Below are 18,476 nucleotides of genomic sequence, written 5' to 3' on the forward strand. Positions count from 1 at the left end.
TTCCATGGCCAATCTGTGATTTATACCAAGCGCCAAAGCAGCGTCCAAGCATGAAGTAGGAACACCTGCTCACAAGCACACATTAAAATTATCATATGTGGATCCTGTCCCCTGGAGAAGAACAGAACAGCTAAAAAGTTTAAAAATGTCAGTTGACACTTCAAAGTAACACTGACGACCTTTTGAGATGCTCATACCAGCATCAAACAGCTCTCCCACCTCTGCGCTCCAAGGAGTTCAGTGACTGCAGCTCTTCTCTAGGTTTTTTTGATCCTTCAGTACATGTGACTACTAAAGAAGCAGCATGCTGCTATACAACCCCAGGAGCCATGCCCCTACCTTAGTGCAGGGTAAGACAAGCTTTTGGTGCCGTTTGGTGCTACCAGCCCATGAGACTGAGACTCAAGAGCCTGGGGTGGAGGGCTAAACTTGGATCCCAGCAAAATCAAAGGGTTCCCACTTCCCACAGCTCACTGGGGCAAAATCCACCCTGCTGCAAGATGGAAATATCTGCCCACAGCTTGGCCTTGATGCACCTTCTCTCACCTTGGAGGTTTTGCTGTCATCCAGGTACCAGAACTTGACGTGTCGATTTCCAGCAGTGACAAAGTAACTGCAGTCCTCCGAGAATGACACAGCTGTCACTTTACTTGAGACTTTGTTGGCTGCCACTACAATGTTTTTCTGGAAACATAATCGTTTAGATAGCTTAATTTCTTTGTTCAGAAGCAAAGGAACTTATTTCAATTGCAGGCATATATCCAGTACAAGCACCGCAGCAGGGAAAAGACGAGGCTCAAACTATTTTTCGTTCACCCCTGAATGCAACCTCCCCAGCATCAGCTGGGAGCACTGATCTGGCAGATAGTACAATTCACATTTACATTCAGCTCCACTTCCACATTGACTGGGATCGAGAACAAACCAGCAGGCACTAGCGCCTGCAGGAACTTACTGTCTGAGCCATGACAAACACATTGGTTTCACAGTCACCAGGAGCTCAGAGCAAAGCCATTTCCATTTCTAAACAGCAAAAGCAGATGTAAGCCAGCATGAGGAAGAGCTCTCCCAGCCTCCCGGCAGCAGTAAGGGCAAGGCACTCAAGATAGGGAACAGGTATTTTCCACAGGGAAAACGGTACCAGTTCCTCCATAAATTCTCTCTTCTTTTTAAAGACATGGTGCTTTACTGAAAGACTCAAAACAGAAAAAGACCATGCCTGTATTGGAAGGGACAAAGCCAAATCTGCTACGCCTCAAATGTGCACCTCAAAACATCAAAGAGTTTGGGAAAGGAGGAAGAACACGGGAGGGACCAAAAACAAGAACAGATGCTGCCCAGGTAGAACAGTCAGATGGCAGGAGCTCCCTGTCCACAACACCAACGCTCAGTTTTCCTCCCCCTGCCTTTCCCCAGGGATCGGTAGAAGTGAGAGTAAGTTTTCCCCTCAGCCTGCTGGGGGGTTTCAACCACGTAGCACACAATCGACAGCAGCGTGCCACTTTTTATTCTCGCTCTTTTCTTTTACCCTTCCTTCTAGGGACTCGGCTGCTCCCGGTCTTCCCAATGCAATGCCCTCAGCACACAAACCAAGGGCCCACCGGGCTGTGTGCTGACAGAACTGAAGAAACCAGCAACAGAGGAGTCTAGGCTGCTGCACCATGACCATGGAGGGACCCCCAATCCAGACTGGGGAAAAAGCAAGGGGGACAGACATTAACATAACTTCTTTCAAGACAGCGCACACAGAAAGGCTTAGGACCCTTGCAGACCTCCACATCTGGATCATTGCTGTGGCCTTTCTTTAGGGAAGCAAGGAGACCCTACAGACAACAGGGGTTTTCTTTTCCATCACAATCAAATGACTACGTAAGTCTCCCAGCCAGGAAAAACAGGGAAATCAAAGCAGCAGACAGAAGAAGGGTTGTGGTTAGAAGTACAGGGAAGTCCTTCAGGAGGTCTGTGTTCACATCTTGGTCTCTTATTCTTCTTTGGCTTTGGTCAGGTAAAACCCCTCTAGTTTTGGTGCCCAGCCTGCAAAATAAAGTCTAGCTGGACCCCCCCATAGTCACAGCCTGGAGCATATGCTTAAAGTGCGTGTTCTTCAGCGCAGAAGGGTGCGATAGTCCTCACCTCACAAGCTCTCATGGACGTAACTATAAACAGGATCACAGTGAACAGAAAAACCTGCATAAGCAAGGGAAAACAAAGCTACTAGTACTGTCCCACAGATGCCATGCATTATGACCACCTCCAAGTTACTACTTTCGTTTGCATCACTAGAAAGAACCACAGGCTGAGCACTCAGTTTCCAACATGGACATACACATGTATTATGACTACACAGTTCAGCTAGATGAAAAAATAGCAAGGTCAAGCTTCAGCTCATGCAGGAAAGAACTAACAGCGAGATCTTAACTTACAACACCGGAAACATGATGAAGAGAGTAACATACTAAATGAGCACAGACTTACAAGCTGCAAGAAAAGAGAAGGCGCCGGGGAGACCTTACAGCAGCCTTCCGGTACTTAAAGCGGGTCTACAGGAAGGATGGGGAGGGACTCTTATCAGGGAGCGTAGTGACAGGACAAGTGACAATGGTTTTAAACTGAAAGAGAGCAGATTTAGATCAGATAGGAGGAAGAAACTCTTCACTGTGAGGGCGATGAGGCACTGGCAGAGGTTGCCCAGAGCAGCTGTGGGTGCCCCATCCCTGGCAGTGTCTAGACGGGGCTGGGGACAACCCTGGCTGGTGGAAGGTGACCCTGCCCGTGGCAGGGGGTGGCAGCTAGGTGGTCTTTAAGGTCCCTTCCAACTCAAACCACTCTATGATCCCATGAGATTTCACAGATGGACTTAAGTTTTTTTTAAGCCGCATCTCTTTTAGGGAGGGTTACAGCACCTGAAGAGGTAGCAGGGGCTGAATAAGTGCTTAGTATTTATTGATGCGGAAGACTCCAAGCCTGCTGACAATGAATTTTTCCTTTCTTATATACAAAGAGCACACACTTAAATGTTTTCTAAAGGATATGACACGGGCTTTGTTTCCACAGAGTGCTGCCCCAACACAGTGGCAGACAGTGTGACCTCCACTGGCTTTCACACACTGTGATTTCTCAATGTTCCCCTTCTCAGCCATCACGGATGGGATCCAAGTACCACAACCCCTGGCACAACAAAAACAAAACAAGCCAAGAGCATCCACTAAACCACAAAAGAAATCCCTGGCTGATGAGAGCTTCCTTCCTCAACCACCTCATAAATTAGTTTTTAATAAGCTTCTGAAGGAGCATAAGGCTTTGACAAGGTTTCATGGTCCAGGCTTCTCTGGCTGGACAGCAAGATGTCACATGTCCCCAGGTATAAAGAACATCCCTTCACTGAAGTGACTCAGACCTTCCCTAAGGGACCATAGCTCTCTCCATGTCCAAACTTGTCTGTGTCTATGAATGTCAAAAAACAAACAACAGAATTTTTAAATAAAGCAGAAAGCAAGATGAAGTAATTTGCAGTCAGACTACCTGCTTTTTTAAATTTAGTAGCACCTCAGGGTTCACCCTACCTCCAGGAGCACTTACCTTCCATGCCCACACATTGACAATCATGTCATGCTGGTAGCCCACCGAAACAATGTACTTGGAGCTGGGGGAGAAGGCCACACAGGCCACGCCGTACTTGTGCTCCTGCAGCTCAGCCACCTGGGTTCGCTCAGCCACATCCCAGACGCGAACTGCTGGCATGTGCCCGCTCTGGGGGGGCGAGAGGAGACAGAGAACAGGAAATGTAACCCCCGAGGTCAGTTCTGACACAGCCGAGCACGTAAAGGGGCGGGGGGGCCTTGGAAAAAGATGTCTAGATGGCGCATTTGCACTGGGTTTAGAGGTTCCTTCGATTCTTTGAAGCTCAGCTTGAGACTGACAACCTAAGGAGCATATGCATTTCAGCAGGTGCCTGGAAGAATTAATACCATCTCTCCTGCTTTAATCCTTTTCTTACACTACTCACAAAACAGCCAGAGACTACAACAATACTTTTGATGCACATCCCTGATCTTTGCAACGGAAACTCTCAGCTCACAAAAAGGACTATGATAAGACAATACAGATAATAGATCACATCTTGGCGAACTAGAAGGCCCTCACATCCTCTGCTCCTAACACAACGTGGACATCCGAGATCTCAGGCCAGGTCATGCCATGCAAAACCATGACCTGACTGTTGCCATAACTATCACACACCAGTGGAGGGAGGCCTCTGGGAGGCTAGCAGCATCACTTCTGTCACAAAGGGAACACACCGATGCTGCCTGAAAGACTATGGGCAGTGTCAGAGAAGATGGTGCCGAGGGAACAGAGCCTCTGGTTTTATGCTTGTTCTCCAGAGAAACAGAAGGCCACAGACCTCAGAAATGCCAATTCAGCAGCACCTTTTGCCAGACGATTCTATTCTTTTGTTTCATTGGTTTTTATTAAACCAAAATAAAACCAGGTGCACAAGATGAGCTGAAATGCTGGCCAAAAATGTGCCTGATGGGCAAATCCTACTCAAGAGCCTGCTCATGATTTCTCATTGAAGTCTGTCAAAACAGTAGCTTGCAAGATAACATATCCATGGCAACATGGCAAAACGGTACCCTTTCTGATCAGCTTTAAGCATGTCATTTGATTGTGTGGGAGACACAAGTCTGATCACGAGGAGAAGTTCAAAGCTTTAAAAATTCAGAACTGTAACAGTTTTAATTGTCTTGCTCAAAAGCTTTGCCAGGTAACTGCTTGTGGCCTGGAAAAATGCCGTGGTCAGATTTTACCGCAGTTGGTGCAGTCCTCCCTCCTGCAAGGCAGAGCTCAGGTCTCAAGGTGGCTGGCAAGATGTTACAATGAGCTGTATCAGCTGCTCTTCAAAGCAATTGCTGTACTTAAACACATACATACATATGTGCGTATATACATATATATATATATAAAGGTATTTCCCAGCATCCTAGCATACACCCCAAGACCGTAACAAACTGAATTTTTATTTCCTTATTTAAGAAACGCTTACCAGAAGTGAGCTCTGCGCAATCCCCATGGATGAGGAATCTATGCCTCCATGGGGATAAAGAAGAACAGGAGAAAAAAAAAAATATTCTTCTGGATTTGAAATGCATAAGAGACATGTATTATGTATAGCGTCCAAGGACTAACCTCTATGCTCTCCTTCCGGAAAAGCCAGCCATGCAGAAAACTCAGGTGTAACTACACAGAATTAGCAGAAGACTGCTAAAAGTGAGCTTGACAAAAACTAAGAGAGCATTTCCCTATGGGACAGAGGTTGCACTAAAATAAGACTGTTGACACCAGCAGGGGACACTACTACACTATGTAATAACTCAAATCTCAGACACGTGGGAGGATACCCAAAAAAGAAATGGTTTTACAACAGGGCAAGAGGAGACACGTTTTGCAACAAGGCAAGAAAAAGCCCCTTTCAAGTATAACTGGAAAGGCTTTTTTTTTTTTAAAAAAAAAAAAAAACACACCCGAATTTGCCATTTATGCCAATTAAGTTTCAAACAGAAAAATCAGAGTTGTTAGTAAGAAAAAAAACCCACCTCATTTTTTGCCACATTTCCTACCTCACATGAAAAGAATAGAGCACTAGAGATTTTAAAAAATATAATAAAAGAAGGCATCAGAACTGAACAACAGGAAGAAAAAATAATAATTATATTTTATGATTTTAATATAAAAGGGAATTTATTACATTAAGGCTTCCAGAGTGTAAAGAGGCATTAAAACAAATTACAGCTAAAACCCCTCATGGTTTCCCTAGAAAGTTAATAACAACAACAATCCTGATGCTCTAATGGAAAATTTGTGCTGATTTTTTCCGTGTCAAGGTAGCCTCCACCCCAGAACACTGTTGTTTCTGTCCTTGGCCAGATCCATGCAGGAGTCAGGCCCAGCTTGGGAGCCACCCGGTGACATGCCAGCTGCCATCCTGCCATCATGGGGCGAACAGCCTCCGCCTTGACAGCTCTGACACAGGGCTGCGACACGCTTCTCTGTGGCTGAGGCTCAGGAGGGGACCTGTTCCACACGCGGACCCTCCCCACATCTGAGAGGCACAGAGCCTAGTGGTACATTACCATTGATCACACACAAGAGCAAACTGAGCTAGCTCAGCCGTATCGGGGACAGTCAGCATTTCTGTGATTTCTAACATCCGGCGATTCCAGCCTCAGGACACAGCCCCCGTCTTGAACTTCTAATGCAGAACAGACTCACAGTGCACTTATCCTCATGCTCCCCCTCGGGCACCCTTGGAAAGAGCAATTGCTGCCCCCAGCCAAACAACAATGCCAAACCACAGGCACCAGTGTCTTCTGTCACTATTCCTAAAGCTCCATTCCACATGCACTTTTCACTTTTTCCACGACACTCTTACTGGCTCCAGTTACTTCCTGAAATCCTAAAGGGATGTTAAACTCAGACCAAGAATAAGGTCCACTCACTGACGCTAGAGCAGAGCCACGCTGTGTATCACTCCACTTATTTCCACTCTGCCAGCAGGAGCACTCAGAGCCACCCATAACCCAGCAGGTCCACTCAGAGATGCAACACTGAAATAGATTTGCCTGTGCCAAGGCACCTCACTGGCTCGTTTCTTCAAACACCCTCTGTCTTGCTTCAAAATACAACAGACAACAGGTATGCCCTCTCTCCTCTCCCACTTACCTCTCCTGTAACCAAATATTTTCCATCCGGAGAGAAAGAAAGTGCTGTAATTGTTTTCCTAAAACAGAGAAAATGACACTGAGAAACATTTCCAACACGTGATTTCATTTCAATATGTCATGACTGGGGAGTAGGTTGGGACAAACTGGAAAGAGGCTAAAATCACACAAAGCCTGACACAATGGTTTGGCTTTGCTGGAGGTCTAACACGGGCCATGGGGATTCCCTGCTCCCCAAGTCCCAAGCAGCACGCCTACAGCACCAGAAAAGCTCCAAAAGTCAAGACTCATCCTCTTTGTGCCTTTATTCCAGATGCAGGACCACATCCCAGTCCTGGCTTCAATAATGAGATCATAAGTCTTCAGTGGAGGGAAGAAAAAAAAAATCAGATATTACAGAGTTCTCATAAGATCTCCTCCATGTCATGCCTGTCAGCAGCTCCTCACGGGACCACAATGTTTATGAGGTGGCACCTCGTCAGCAATTTCAGCTCAAGTTAGAAGGAGCTGCAGTCAAACAGCAGGCAGCCTCTCCCCAGGGCAGCTCTCACTGAGGGGATTTAGCCTGGAGCAGTGACACCTCCAGCATTTCACTCCAGCCGAAAAAACCTTGAATTCACCTCCCACAGAAAGCAAGCCCAGCTTAAAGCTTCACTCACCTGGAACTGTTTAGAATGTGGTGTTGCTTATTTTTTCTAGGGTTGAACAGCACAACAACACACCTAGATGGGGGAAACAGAAGAACAAAAAGAGTTGACACAATGATGTGTATAAAGAAAACCAAAGAGCTACCCTTGCTAGCAGAGCAGAGCAGAGCAAAAGCAGTCCCAAAAAGCTGTTTCATCCCCCATATCTCAAAGACTGAGCCAAGGTTAACCAGAAATCACAAAGAAAAAGAGCAGCCCAGAGGGGAATCACAAGTCTCTCCTGTGTTCAGGAGTGCCATATGCTAGTATCATAAATAATTACCTTTCCAGCATCTGGGAGGCCTGACTCTTCGATTGCTCAAGCCAGACTAAAAGGTTAACCATGAAAGTTTGTGCAACAGCCCCAGTGGATTACATTCCCTGCCATAAAAGTGGCCCTATGTACTGGGCACCAAACCAGCATGTCTAGAACAGAATAAGAAGGTCAGGAAGAAAAAAAGAGGGGATCATTTCAGAAAATCCCTTTCAGAAAGGGCGGGGGGGGGGGGGGGGGGGGGGGGGCGCGCGCAGGCAAGAAGGGGAGGTAGAGGGGCTAAATTCCTGTGCCTGGCCATAACACTAGATAGGACAGAAACTGTTGAGCATAGCACAAGAAGTGGCTGGACGTGAGAAAAGAGACATAGGATGCCAAAAACCACCAACCCAAGGGATGTATCTGAATAAACAACTTGCTCAGGGGCCTCTCAGAAATCTTTCAGCAAGATGAACTGCAAAAGCAAGTAGTAGTAAACTGCTGGTAAGCAACATAATCACCTCCATTGAGAGCAAAACAGTTGCTGACTGGGAGATGAGGGAAGGAGCAGAGGCCCCACTTCCCCACGAACCTTGCCCATAGCACACTGCCTCGGGGTCTCAGCCCATCACAACCAGGCTGGGGCAGTCCCAGGTACAGAGCCCTCTCCACTCCCCACACAATTTTTCATTTCTCACATTACAGCATTCGTCTCATAGCAGAGAGCAGTAGCGACTAGTAAAAGAAAACACATGGTGCTTACCACCCCGTCCCTAAACTGTTGAGAGAATAAGGAGACAGAACAGTAATTGCTCTGATGACCTTGGGTCCTATCTCCCACTTCACCTCTAAAACAGAAACTGTGGGTTTCGCTCGTCCCTCTGCTAGCACTGGCTGCCAGAGTGCGCAGGGTCCCAGCTCCTCTCCGCTGCAGCGCTTTGGAGCACTGCAGGGTGCCCCTGCTCCGGTGCCAGCCGCCCTCGCCACGCTGGGGCTGCACTGGCGGCACCGTCGCGCTGGGGCTCACCTGCAATGTGTGCCAGGCTGCGGCCGTCAGGCAGGGGGAGAAACACACGGGACTGCGAAGTGGAGGAGCTGGCCTGAAGCAGCCAACCAGAAAGGCAAAAGCTTTTTGGCATCACCCAAACCTACTGCTGCACCTCACCTACAGATACAGACCTCCCCAACACTGCAAGCTGCACACTCATGCACAGGACTAAGCACACCTTGGCACCATGCTGCCGAGGGCAAGAGCCACGTCATTCCAGGCCCCTCTCCGCGTCCCCAGCAGCTGGCAGGGCTAGCGGTGCTGCAGGCACAGCTCAGGGCTGACCAGCACCTGCGATGCGTCCAGCATCTCTTCACCTAGTCCAGGCAGCTGACCCTTCCCTTGGTCTGAGTGGGCTACCCTGCCAGAAGCGGTGTTAAATCTGAAAAGCACAAGGGAGCAGAAAGGAGGACCCAACGCACCGAGACCTTGAGCTCAGAGTCCTTGGCCAAAGCTGTCACGCTCCATTAACATCGCTAGCTCAAAGCAGACGCCCTCAGAGGGTACCGAAGCTTTAACCTCCAAAGCACCAACCATTCCCAAGATATGCCCCCACGCACACCCTTACACTGCTCCACTCCTCTCCACCCGTGCCGTCCCACCTGCCCTTCTCCACTTGTGCCCTACCCTGAAAGCCACGGCAACAAAGGCACCAATTGATAGACAAAGCAGACAGCTGTGGTTAGAGAGCAGGGAAAGTGTAAATAAGCAGTTTCTTCAGACCAGGACCAATCCTTCTGTGCTTTTTACCCTGGGGAACCAATCTGGAAAGTTTCAAGTCAAAGCTATGCTATATATTTCTGAGGGATTAATGTAAAGAAGCAGGTGGTTTGTGATCCATTAACAAGTCAGGGGAGGTTAAGCCTCGCAAATCACAAGATATGAAATAGATTTTCACATCTGCTAACTTCCTATCTAATCCCAAGCCCCCAGCTAATCAGAAAAGCAAAGCAAAGCCCCATTATATGGAGTTGGATAGGGGTAATGGACCAAAATCCTGCTGAGTTATGACAGGGATGAATTGTGCTCAAAATAAGCTTCAAAAAACCCTGAAAGAATAAAGGAAAGACATGAAATCTTGGCAAAGACTTCCCTATACAGCTCTTACATTTAAGTTTTTGTTTTATTGTGAGGAACTCTGCAGCAAAACAGGACTTCAGAGAACCGAACAGAGTCTAAAAAACACAGGAAAGATGCAAAATACAAACCATGGTCTTAAAACCAGGCAAGCAAACATACCATTTCCTAGAATAGTAGCATAGCGAACCGCAAAGGTCCAGGGCTCTGCCGTTATTAACCTGCACGGCGGAGCCCTTGGCTACTTACTAGCATGAATTTCAGCTCAGTGGCACTCCAGCACAGGCTGTCTGCCCGTGGGCTTCCCCCCTGCTTCACAGCCCTTGGCCAAGGCCAGAGCCCACGGTGAAGGCAAGAGCCACCCCACTCACACAGCAAGGCAAATCAGCAAACCGCTCCATGAGCCACGCGGCTTCTAGTGCCAGAGCAGCCAGGTATTTTAACTTTGTCTTAAGACAACCCTATGCTCAATTCACTGAGCTTGACCCATAATTAATAAACGCTATCTGGAGGCAGGGAGAAATAAGTCCCAGTATCTCCTTACCGGTCAGCGAGCACTGATTCATGCCACGAAAAGGTAAACTTAACTCAGACTCAGTGAAACAAGACTGTACATTGTTGAGTTCTAGGCTAATAAGCAACGTAACTTGCTAATTGGTTATGAACTTCTCTGCCAATAAAGTCATTTAGCCAGGATAAACTAGTCTTCTAAACTTGCCTTCTTAAATTAGCCGCTACTCAACAAAAGCCACCCTGCTGCTATGTTGTCCCATGCCAATTGTCTACCATCGCTCTCCTGTCTGCCATACACAAGGGCAACAAAGGCTCCAGCCAACTCCAGGGACACTTTATTCAGCAAGCTGGCAGGCCACAAACCACCAAACTTACAGCGGGACACACATACTGCTCCGCGAGTCAGGAGCACTCAACTCTGAAAATCGGCTCCCTCTCAAGCGTGGGAAGACACTCAGCCCACTCCATCCTAGAGAGCGCATCTCCTCAACGAGCAGAAAGGAACCACTTCTAGCACTTCAGTCTCTTCTGAGCGTTCAGAAAACAGCCTCAAGTTGCACCCGGGGAGGTTTAGGTTAGGTATCAGGGAAAAAAGTCTTCACAGAAAGGGTTGTCAAGCATTGGAACAGGCTGCCCAGGGAAGTGGTGGAGTCCCCATCCCTGGAGGCATTTAAAAGACGTGTAGACGTGGCACTTTGGGACATGGTTTAGTGGTGGGTGTGGCAATGCTGGGTTAATGGTGGGACTCGATGGTCCTAAAGGTGTTTTCTAACCTAAACAATTCTGTGATTCAGGGCAGCCTCAGCTGCCTGCTCAGACACTCACAGCTCAGCCCCAGAGGAGCTCCTCCCCACCACGCAGCTGGCAAGTCATTCTCCAGCAGAACCTGCAGCAGTTCCCAAACAAGGTGGCTCAGAGCCCACGAGTACTCTGGGCGAGCTCCGTTTCAGCCAAGGAAATCAGGCTAGCAAAATACAGGGAATGGAGACACTGAACGGTCAGATCACTGACCCACCTGCTCCACACTGCCTCCAAGTCCAGTAAGGCTACCAAGCCCTCAGGAGACTCAGAGTACCTACTCCTTTCCGTTTATGCTGGCTTTAATCTTACAGCAGTTAAAATAATAAAAATAATTACCATGGAAAATTAATTGCATACACCCATCTCTCCATCCTCCACCTTTGTCTGCTCCTTTATAAGGCTGCGTTCCGTATTTTACAGCCAGCGGGATGGAAAGAACGCAAGAAAAGAAAGCACTCATCTGCTTGCTCCTAGCTTCCAACTGTGGATGTACAAAGCAAGGTACTTCAAACCTTCACCTCTAAAATGGTCACCTCTTCCACCTGCTCCACCCCTTTCCCAAATTGAAGCTTTCCAAACAAATTCAAGGTCTCAGTCCATCTTTGTCCGAAGACATCTTTTTAAATGTTAGTGCCAACATACAAACTAAGACTAGCTCCAACAGCACCTCAGATGGGACCTACAGAGAGAAACACTGACCCTGGCATACACTAGCTGTTTAGAAGGTCAACATTTTTAGCACGCTTGTTTCAGCACAAACCTTACCCCTCCTCTGCAGCTGTGGGCAAGGCTTGACGACCTCAGCACCTTTTTAATCCACAAGTATGTTCTGATTTCCAAGATGTTTATAGAAACTATTCACTGCTGTATGGATTACTGCTGTACAAACCATCTATCAGCCGGCTGAGATCAAGTGTCCTGTTTGTTTGCACGCCGATTCCTGCAGAGGCTGTTGGCAACAGCGTACGTATTTAAAGGTATTATTTCTAGGTCTGTGATGCCACCCCACAACTTTAAGTACACCTTCCTCATACAGGCAGCTTTTAAAAACAACTTGGCTGTGGAATCTTTTCCAGTTCTCCTCTTTCTTGCAGGACACTCAGGTAATCTCAAACACAAGGGAAGGACAGAATCAACTCTCACAACTATGTCAAAGATTTTTGCAGACAACCCTAACCCTCCCCATCAGGGAGCCCATTTGGTTCAGCCAACAAGAAAGTGGAGGAAGGTTCCTTGCAGAGCTTTCCAAACCTCCATGAAGACAGCCCTACCTTACATGTGCACAACTGTGCACCATATATGCAGATAAAAAGCTAGTGGTGTTTCAAAGGCCCGGGGCGGGGGGGGGGGAGCGGAGGAAAGCAGCGTCATAGCAGTTTCCATTGGCTCCAGCAAGAAGAAAAAAAAATACGAAAAAGAAGCAATTTTCCTAAGCTAAATATAGGAGTAGGAATGGAGAGGAATTGGACGTCAGTATCACACTTACATGAAGTATCTGACTCACTAAGTCAGCAGCAGTGGGTCACTCCATGCAGCTCCCCCCACCCTTCCTTTTGCCTCTTCTCCTACTGGCTTCACTCCTGCTCTTACAAAAATCCTAGTTCCTGGGCATTTTACTCTTCTCATCGTCCTCCTGTTTTCCCCACGCATCCCTCTAGTCTTAGCTGTCTTCCCCCAGCCACCTCCTTCCTCATCCTCCTTTAACAAACTAATAAAAACCAGATTTCTGCAGAAGTCAGTTTTCCTCTTTCCTTCCTCCCCAGGCCACACTCCCCTCCAGGGGGCTTGGGAAAATTAAAAGCCTGCGATAGCATTCCTTTCCAAGTTACCCCTCAGCTCAGCGTTGCCCTATCTTGTGGGACACGTGACTGGAGGCAGAGTTCATGGGTCGAGTCCTCCTTGGGTCAAATCCTGCTCTCCTAAACGCATGCAGCCTATGTTATAAAGAGGATGCTGTATGAAGGAAAGAAAACTCCATTAAGATGTAAAAAACAAACGTTGGCTTTTTTTTTTCCCCCACAATATAATCCTTTCATACTGCTGCATGAATAAATGAAAAGAGCAAATAGTCCCATCCCTTCAAAAACAGTACATTTCTCAATTTCTGGCTTATACTCTCTTCCCCCCACCCAAAGCTATTCAAATGAGAGCGCAATAGCTTCCTACGCACTAAATGCATGAAAAAGAAAAAAAGACATTGATAAGAACAAAATCTTTTTTACACCGCACCAGTTGCCAAGAGAAGCTTGATCAGAGTGAAGCAGTGTCTACAAAAGCTGGTGTTAATTTTCTATGTGGCAACTCTTCCTGCCAAAAAGCTTCTTTAATTCACAGCCAGTACTGGGAGCGGGCTAACAGTGATGAGAGAGGATGTGCACGCTGACTATGTAACTGAATAGGTATTTTCATGCAAGCTATATTAATTAAATGCATGTTGAGAGGTTAAGATTCAGGTGTTGCTGCCTGAGCGGAAAAGCCTTCAGAGCTCCCTGCACCAACCCATGGCCAAGAAGATTGGGAAGGCGGGAGCCTGACACATGCAGCTAAATCACGCTTCAGAAACCAATGCAGGCTAATGAAAAGCCATGAATACCGAACAGATAACCCACTGTGAAGAAAGTGAATGATATATTTATGATGCTAGGCTAATAGTGTAGGAATTTCTGATTGCCCACCAGGGACATGTCTTCTCTGTTTAAAAGGCTGTGTGGCACCCCAAATCTGCAGGACAGGGAGCTCAAACACACCACAGAACAGGGTCTGCTCCAAAAACCACAAGAAGAACCGGGCCAAACTGAAGCCGAAGATCTTGCCCCCAGAAGCCCAGGCCCAGGGAAGAACAGGGTAGATTTTAAGACACTTGTCCAGACTATTTTCCCAGCCTCCAGAAATGTGACATTCAGAGATATCTTAGGCCAGTGGGCACCCGCACACGAGAGGAGGGAGAGCAGCACAGGAAACTGAGTCGACACGAAAGCAGGGCAGAACTGCCAAGGAGGATTTGTAGGGAAAATCCCCAAAGGGACAAGGACAGCCAGCCTCTGTTCCCCCCGCCACTTCAACCTACTGAATACACATCAGCCACTGCATTGACTGATAGGGCAGATGTATCCAGTACACGGGAACGCAAGATGAAGCGGCACAGCAGCCTCTCTCTCTCTCTGCCCAGTGTCATAGGCTTTGCACAACCACAGGCCAGCATTCCAATCGCTCTCCTCAGCTGAGGTGCTGAGCACCAGTGACAGATCACTTCCCATTCAACCTTCAATGGACTGAGACGGAAAAGCAAGCCTTACAAGAGAACAAATACTACATCCCCAAATACGGCAGCCTCAAAATGCCCACCACTCCTGCAGAAAACCCACCAGTGCCCATGTGATACATCAACATCCAGAAGAACAGGCAACTTGCTCCCTGCACCACCTGGCGAGATGCTGCCATCCCCATGATCCGCTACAGTGTGGTTTGTGCCTGTCCACCGGCACAGGCTCTGCTGCAGGTGAGGGGACAGGAGCGGTGCCCACGAAGCTCCTCCTCAGCCCCTGCCCTGCACAGGGTCAATGCGCTCCCACCACGGGTGGCCGACAGCTCCCGGTGGCGGCTCTGGCTCTCGGCAGCCCCTTCACACCTGCCAGACTGCATCTTTACAACAACCTGCTGCATCTCTGAGCTCAAGCTGCAGGCAGCAGAGGACAGATGCACAGATCTGAAAAGACACCCAAAATACTTCAAAAAACCCAACACATAGATCACATTTAACTTCTAAGTAGGAAAAGGCCTTGAAGATCAAGTCCAACCAAGACCATCAAGTCCAACTGTAGAACAGTGACAAGAGCCAACAAGGACAGAGATTGTGCCCGCACACTGACCGGTCCAGGCCTCTCCTTGCTTATGCAGAGACACCACTGAAGTGCCAGCTTTACCAGGAACACCGAGGAGAAACGCCGCGGTCCCCCTGCCTGCCTCCTACCAGAGCAAAGGTGCTGCCTGCCCACGAGGACTGGCTGCCGCAATTTCTAGCAGGTCCAGCCGATCTGCCACACAACCTCAGCTCCCTGGCACTACCACATGCAGGAAACTCCATCTTAGCCTGGGAACAAACACCAGGTTATTTCAAGGTCTCTTTTTAAGGGGGCAGAGCAGAAGAGGAGGGGGGGGGGGGGGGGGCGGATTTTTCAAAGCGGCAACCCTTCTGACATTGGGCAAACATAAGACAGGGTGATGACTCTGGAAAACAAACCCAGACCCCACACTTCACACAAAATGGATGCAGGCATAAAAGACAGCCTGGTTCCTGTCTCTCATCGGGTAAGTTGCACACAACCCCACAGCAGCCACGCTGGAGCCAGAGACGCAGCGGTACTGCCCTCAGGAGAGCGGTGGCTTTTCACAGAGCTGCGCAATAAGGAGGCACCTTTTCCAGGGGGCAAAAACCTAAGCCAGACTGAGATTGTGAAAGACTTGGACAAGAAATGCAGTGGGGAAAGCAGAGGGGAGAAAAGGGCTCAGAGGAAAACCACAAAATTTAAACCAGTTTACCAAGTGGGAATCATTACAGTTGCAAGGAAGATGAAAATTATTTCAGTTAATTGTTATGGCTCACGGCTGCCTAGTCACCAATGATTCAGCAGGAAGTTCACCTTCAAAACATCCCAATTCCCTTGAATACTCCAAAGCCAGGAGAGGAAAAAAACCCCAAAAACTCAGGGTTGAGAAACCAGGGCTAACACCCTGCCCCAGCAGAGCAGGGGACAGGCCACCTCACCTGCCCTGCAGAGCACCCCGCCTCTCAGCCCGCAGTAAAGGCAGGTGCCACAGGGAAGCCATGCAAAGCAGCAGCTGCGCGCACACGCTGAATGCCTGCCAGCCTGCACGTCTGAGGAGCTCCAAAGGACACAGGCCACTGATGAAAAACACATGTGCACAGACACACACATATATACGTGTGTATGTAGGTATATACAGACACATGCGTACATATGGCTCATGGCTGACTACAACACACACGCACACATACAGAGTCCAGGTTTCTCCCTCCCTCTCTCCAAAAGCACTCACTTCCCTAGGGGCAGGGAAGCAATGCCAGCAATACACCTACATGAAGCATTAAATCAACTAGGCTGGGAGTAGGAGTTGCAGAGCTGCATTTTATTTCAGCACTCTTGGCAAACACCCACTGAACACTGCAAATGAGCAGCAGCCTCGGGGGCTAGAGCAATGGGCAACTGATGATAGGAAGGCTGGAGGAATAAAAGGATCACTGAGACAGTTCATGACAAGAGAATGTGCCGATCAGTCAGACTGGAGAAGCAGTAGAAAAAAGCCTTGAGCAGAACCTGGCTGCTCCCAGATGCAACCAACAGGGATGAAACAAACAGCCAGAACACAGCTGAAAACCTGAAGAACTTTGCATCAGGACAGGGAATGCAACTTTTTCCAGGATGGATGCTACAGGATCACAGCCTACTGTGTTAATTCTTGACAAAGGACTCATCTCCATATGCTGAGGTCTCCTCCCAAAGTTACAGCTGTCACAGGCACATCAGCACGTAGAAGAGAACAACTCTGTCCTGACAGACCAGCCAGGACACCTGCTTCGGGGACCTCTTGCTCCCCAGTTGTTCCCCACCCCTCGCCGGCTCCCAAAAGTCAGTCCCTCTTCAATCAGCATCTGGCTGACAGCCCCAGGTCTGCCATTCTCAGCAACAGCCCCTAAGCTTTGTCCGGAATCCGAAAGGCCTCAGGCTCCCTGTGCTTCCTTGCTCTGAACTTTGCCTGACCTGCCTGTAGCTCTATTTCACTTGGTTGAGCTGTGACAGCAATTTCTCTAACTGACCAGGTGTCTAGGGCTAATCTGTTTTACTTCTGTTTATCTTAGTGTGATACACCCATAGTTTTATATAAATAACAGTAACAAGCAGTTATTTTATGTAGACTAAGATATTTGCAACTAACACCACAATGTACCAGAGAGAAATGGCATGAGAGCAGAAGCCTTGAGAAGTGGAGATGCGGGATGCAGTGCAGAGGAACACAGGCATGGGACGATAAGAGACTACGTACGTGCTTGGCAGCAGAGACCCCATGGCTGTGAACAATTCAGCGATGGTCCCTTAAAGAAATACAGACCTGGAGCTGAACAAAACAGGTTTTAGGGGTAACAAATTAAAAAATACCCAATGTGCATGAAAGATACCATACATAGAAGCACCATGGAGCTGCAGACCAACTAAGAAAGAGAAAGGTGTGAAAGTGTGTTAGCAAACATAAAAAACAACCCAGGTCGACCCTGGATTGAGGACAAATCCAGCAACATCTACATCATGCTCCTCCCGGTGAAGGGCTACAAAGGCTGAGAATTTATGGTGTTACCCTACAATGACTGCCTTTATGATCCAGAGGAGAGAGACAAGGGTGAGGGTAACACCAGGAAAAGGAATAGAAACAATGAAATGTGTTACAGTTTTATATCACAATTATTGAGACCTTTTTCAATATAGAAGTATTCTAATGCATTATCCTTCTTTTTTTCCCTGTAATAATTACTGGTAGAGTAAAATGACTCTCTAGTTAGTGTTAAGAATTCAGTTATACTACCAATAAATTCTTGCCTTCTTTTATGTACATAGCCCACATGGGTAAGAGGTGCTTCCTCTTTGCCCATAAACAACATTGAGTGTATCAATGCCCAAAGGGAGTGCCTCAGAAAAAAGAAAATGCGCAGATCTAGGGGAAAAGGAAGCAATGAAAACAGCAAGTTGAAGGAAAAAAAGAAAAAAAATCTTTTACAATCCCAGGAGAATAGCAGTTCAGAAGGAAAGGCCAGAAAGAGATAAAGAGAAGCAAAGTTTACAATAAAATTCCTGTAGAATAATCAAATCTGCCGTCAAGCCCCAAGCAAATTCAGCTCTCTAGCCCAACAGTATACTGAGAGAAGACAGAAGACGGGAGCTCTCCCTGAAGGCACCCTCCTGGGAGCAAGCGGCTCCCTGCAGAGACGCAGGGGAGTATCTCGCTCTGCACTTCACGTCTGCACCAAATTCCCTGCAAGAGCAGTTGCCACCACGCCACAAAGCCACAAAAGCTCAGTGTCTTCTTTTAAAAATCAAGACCCAGAGGAAAAACATATCCCGCTTGCGAGCAACTGGCCAGCACCTCGGTTTCCAGCAGCAAGCGCAGCCAGAGTATTCCCTCATCATGCCTGAGCCACTTAGGAGCCGGGAGAAAGATCTATACATCAAACCAATCATCTGGGGCAGACGAACATGACGGCTGATGGCAGATGCCTCAGGGCTTTAATTGTTTTACCATGAGCAAGCAGTGTAGCCAATATTAAAGAGGCATCAGTCAAAGGAGCAAGACAAAGAGTAATACAGTTC

General features: G+C 47.9%; 1 protein-coding gene across 5 annotated transcripts in view; it reads right to left on the reverse strand.

The window, feature by feature from the left end:
- The window catches only part of MAPKBP1 (mitogen-activated protein kinase binding protein 1), a 103,888-nt gene that overhangs the window by 41,700 nt on the left and 43,712 nt on the right, over positions 1 to 18,476 (reverse strand). For all 5 annotated transcript variants that reach the window (XM_055805202.1, XM_055805196.1, XM_055805208.1 and 2 more), the window contains exons 4-7: positions 7,379 to 7,441; positions 6,721 to 6,778; positions 3,580 to 3,750; positions 547 to 684 (exon numbers count right to left, since the gene is read on the reverse strand). In XM_055805202.1, coding sequence (XP_055661177.1) covers positions 547 to 684; positions 3,580 to 3,750; positions 6,721 to 6,778; positions 7,379 to 7,441 — 430 coding nt within the window. The remainder of the gene's footprint in view (positions 1 to 546; positions 685 to 3,579; positions 3,751 to 6,720; positions 6,779 to 7,378; positions 7,442 to 18,476) is intronic.

This window comes from Falco peregrinus, chromosome 1, assembly GCF_023634155.1.
Source record: "Falco peregrinus isolate bFalPer1 chromosome 1, bFalPer1.pri, whole genome shotgun sequence".
In the NCBI taxonomy this organism is placed as follows: domain Eukaryota; kingdom Metazoa; phylum Chordata; class Aves; order Falconiformes; family Falconidae; genus Falco; species Falco peregrinus.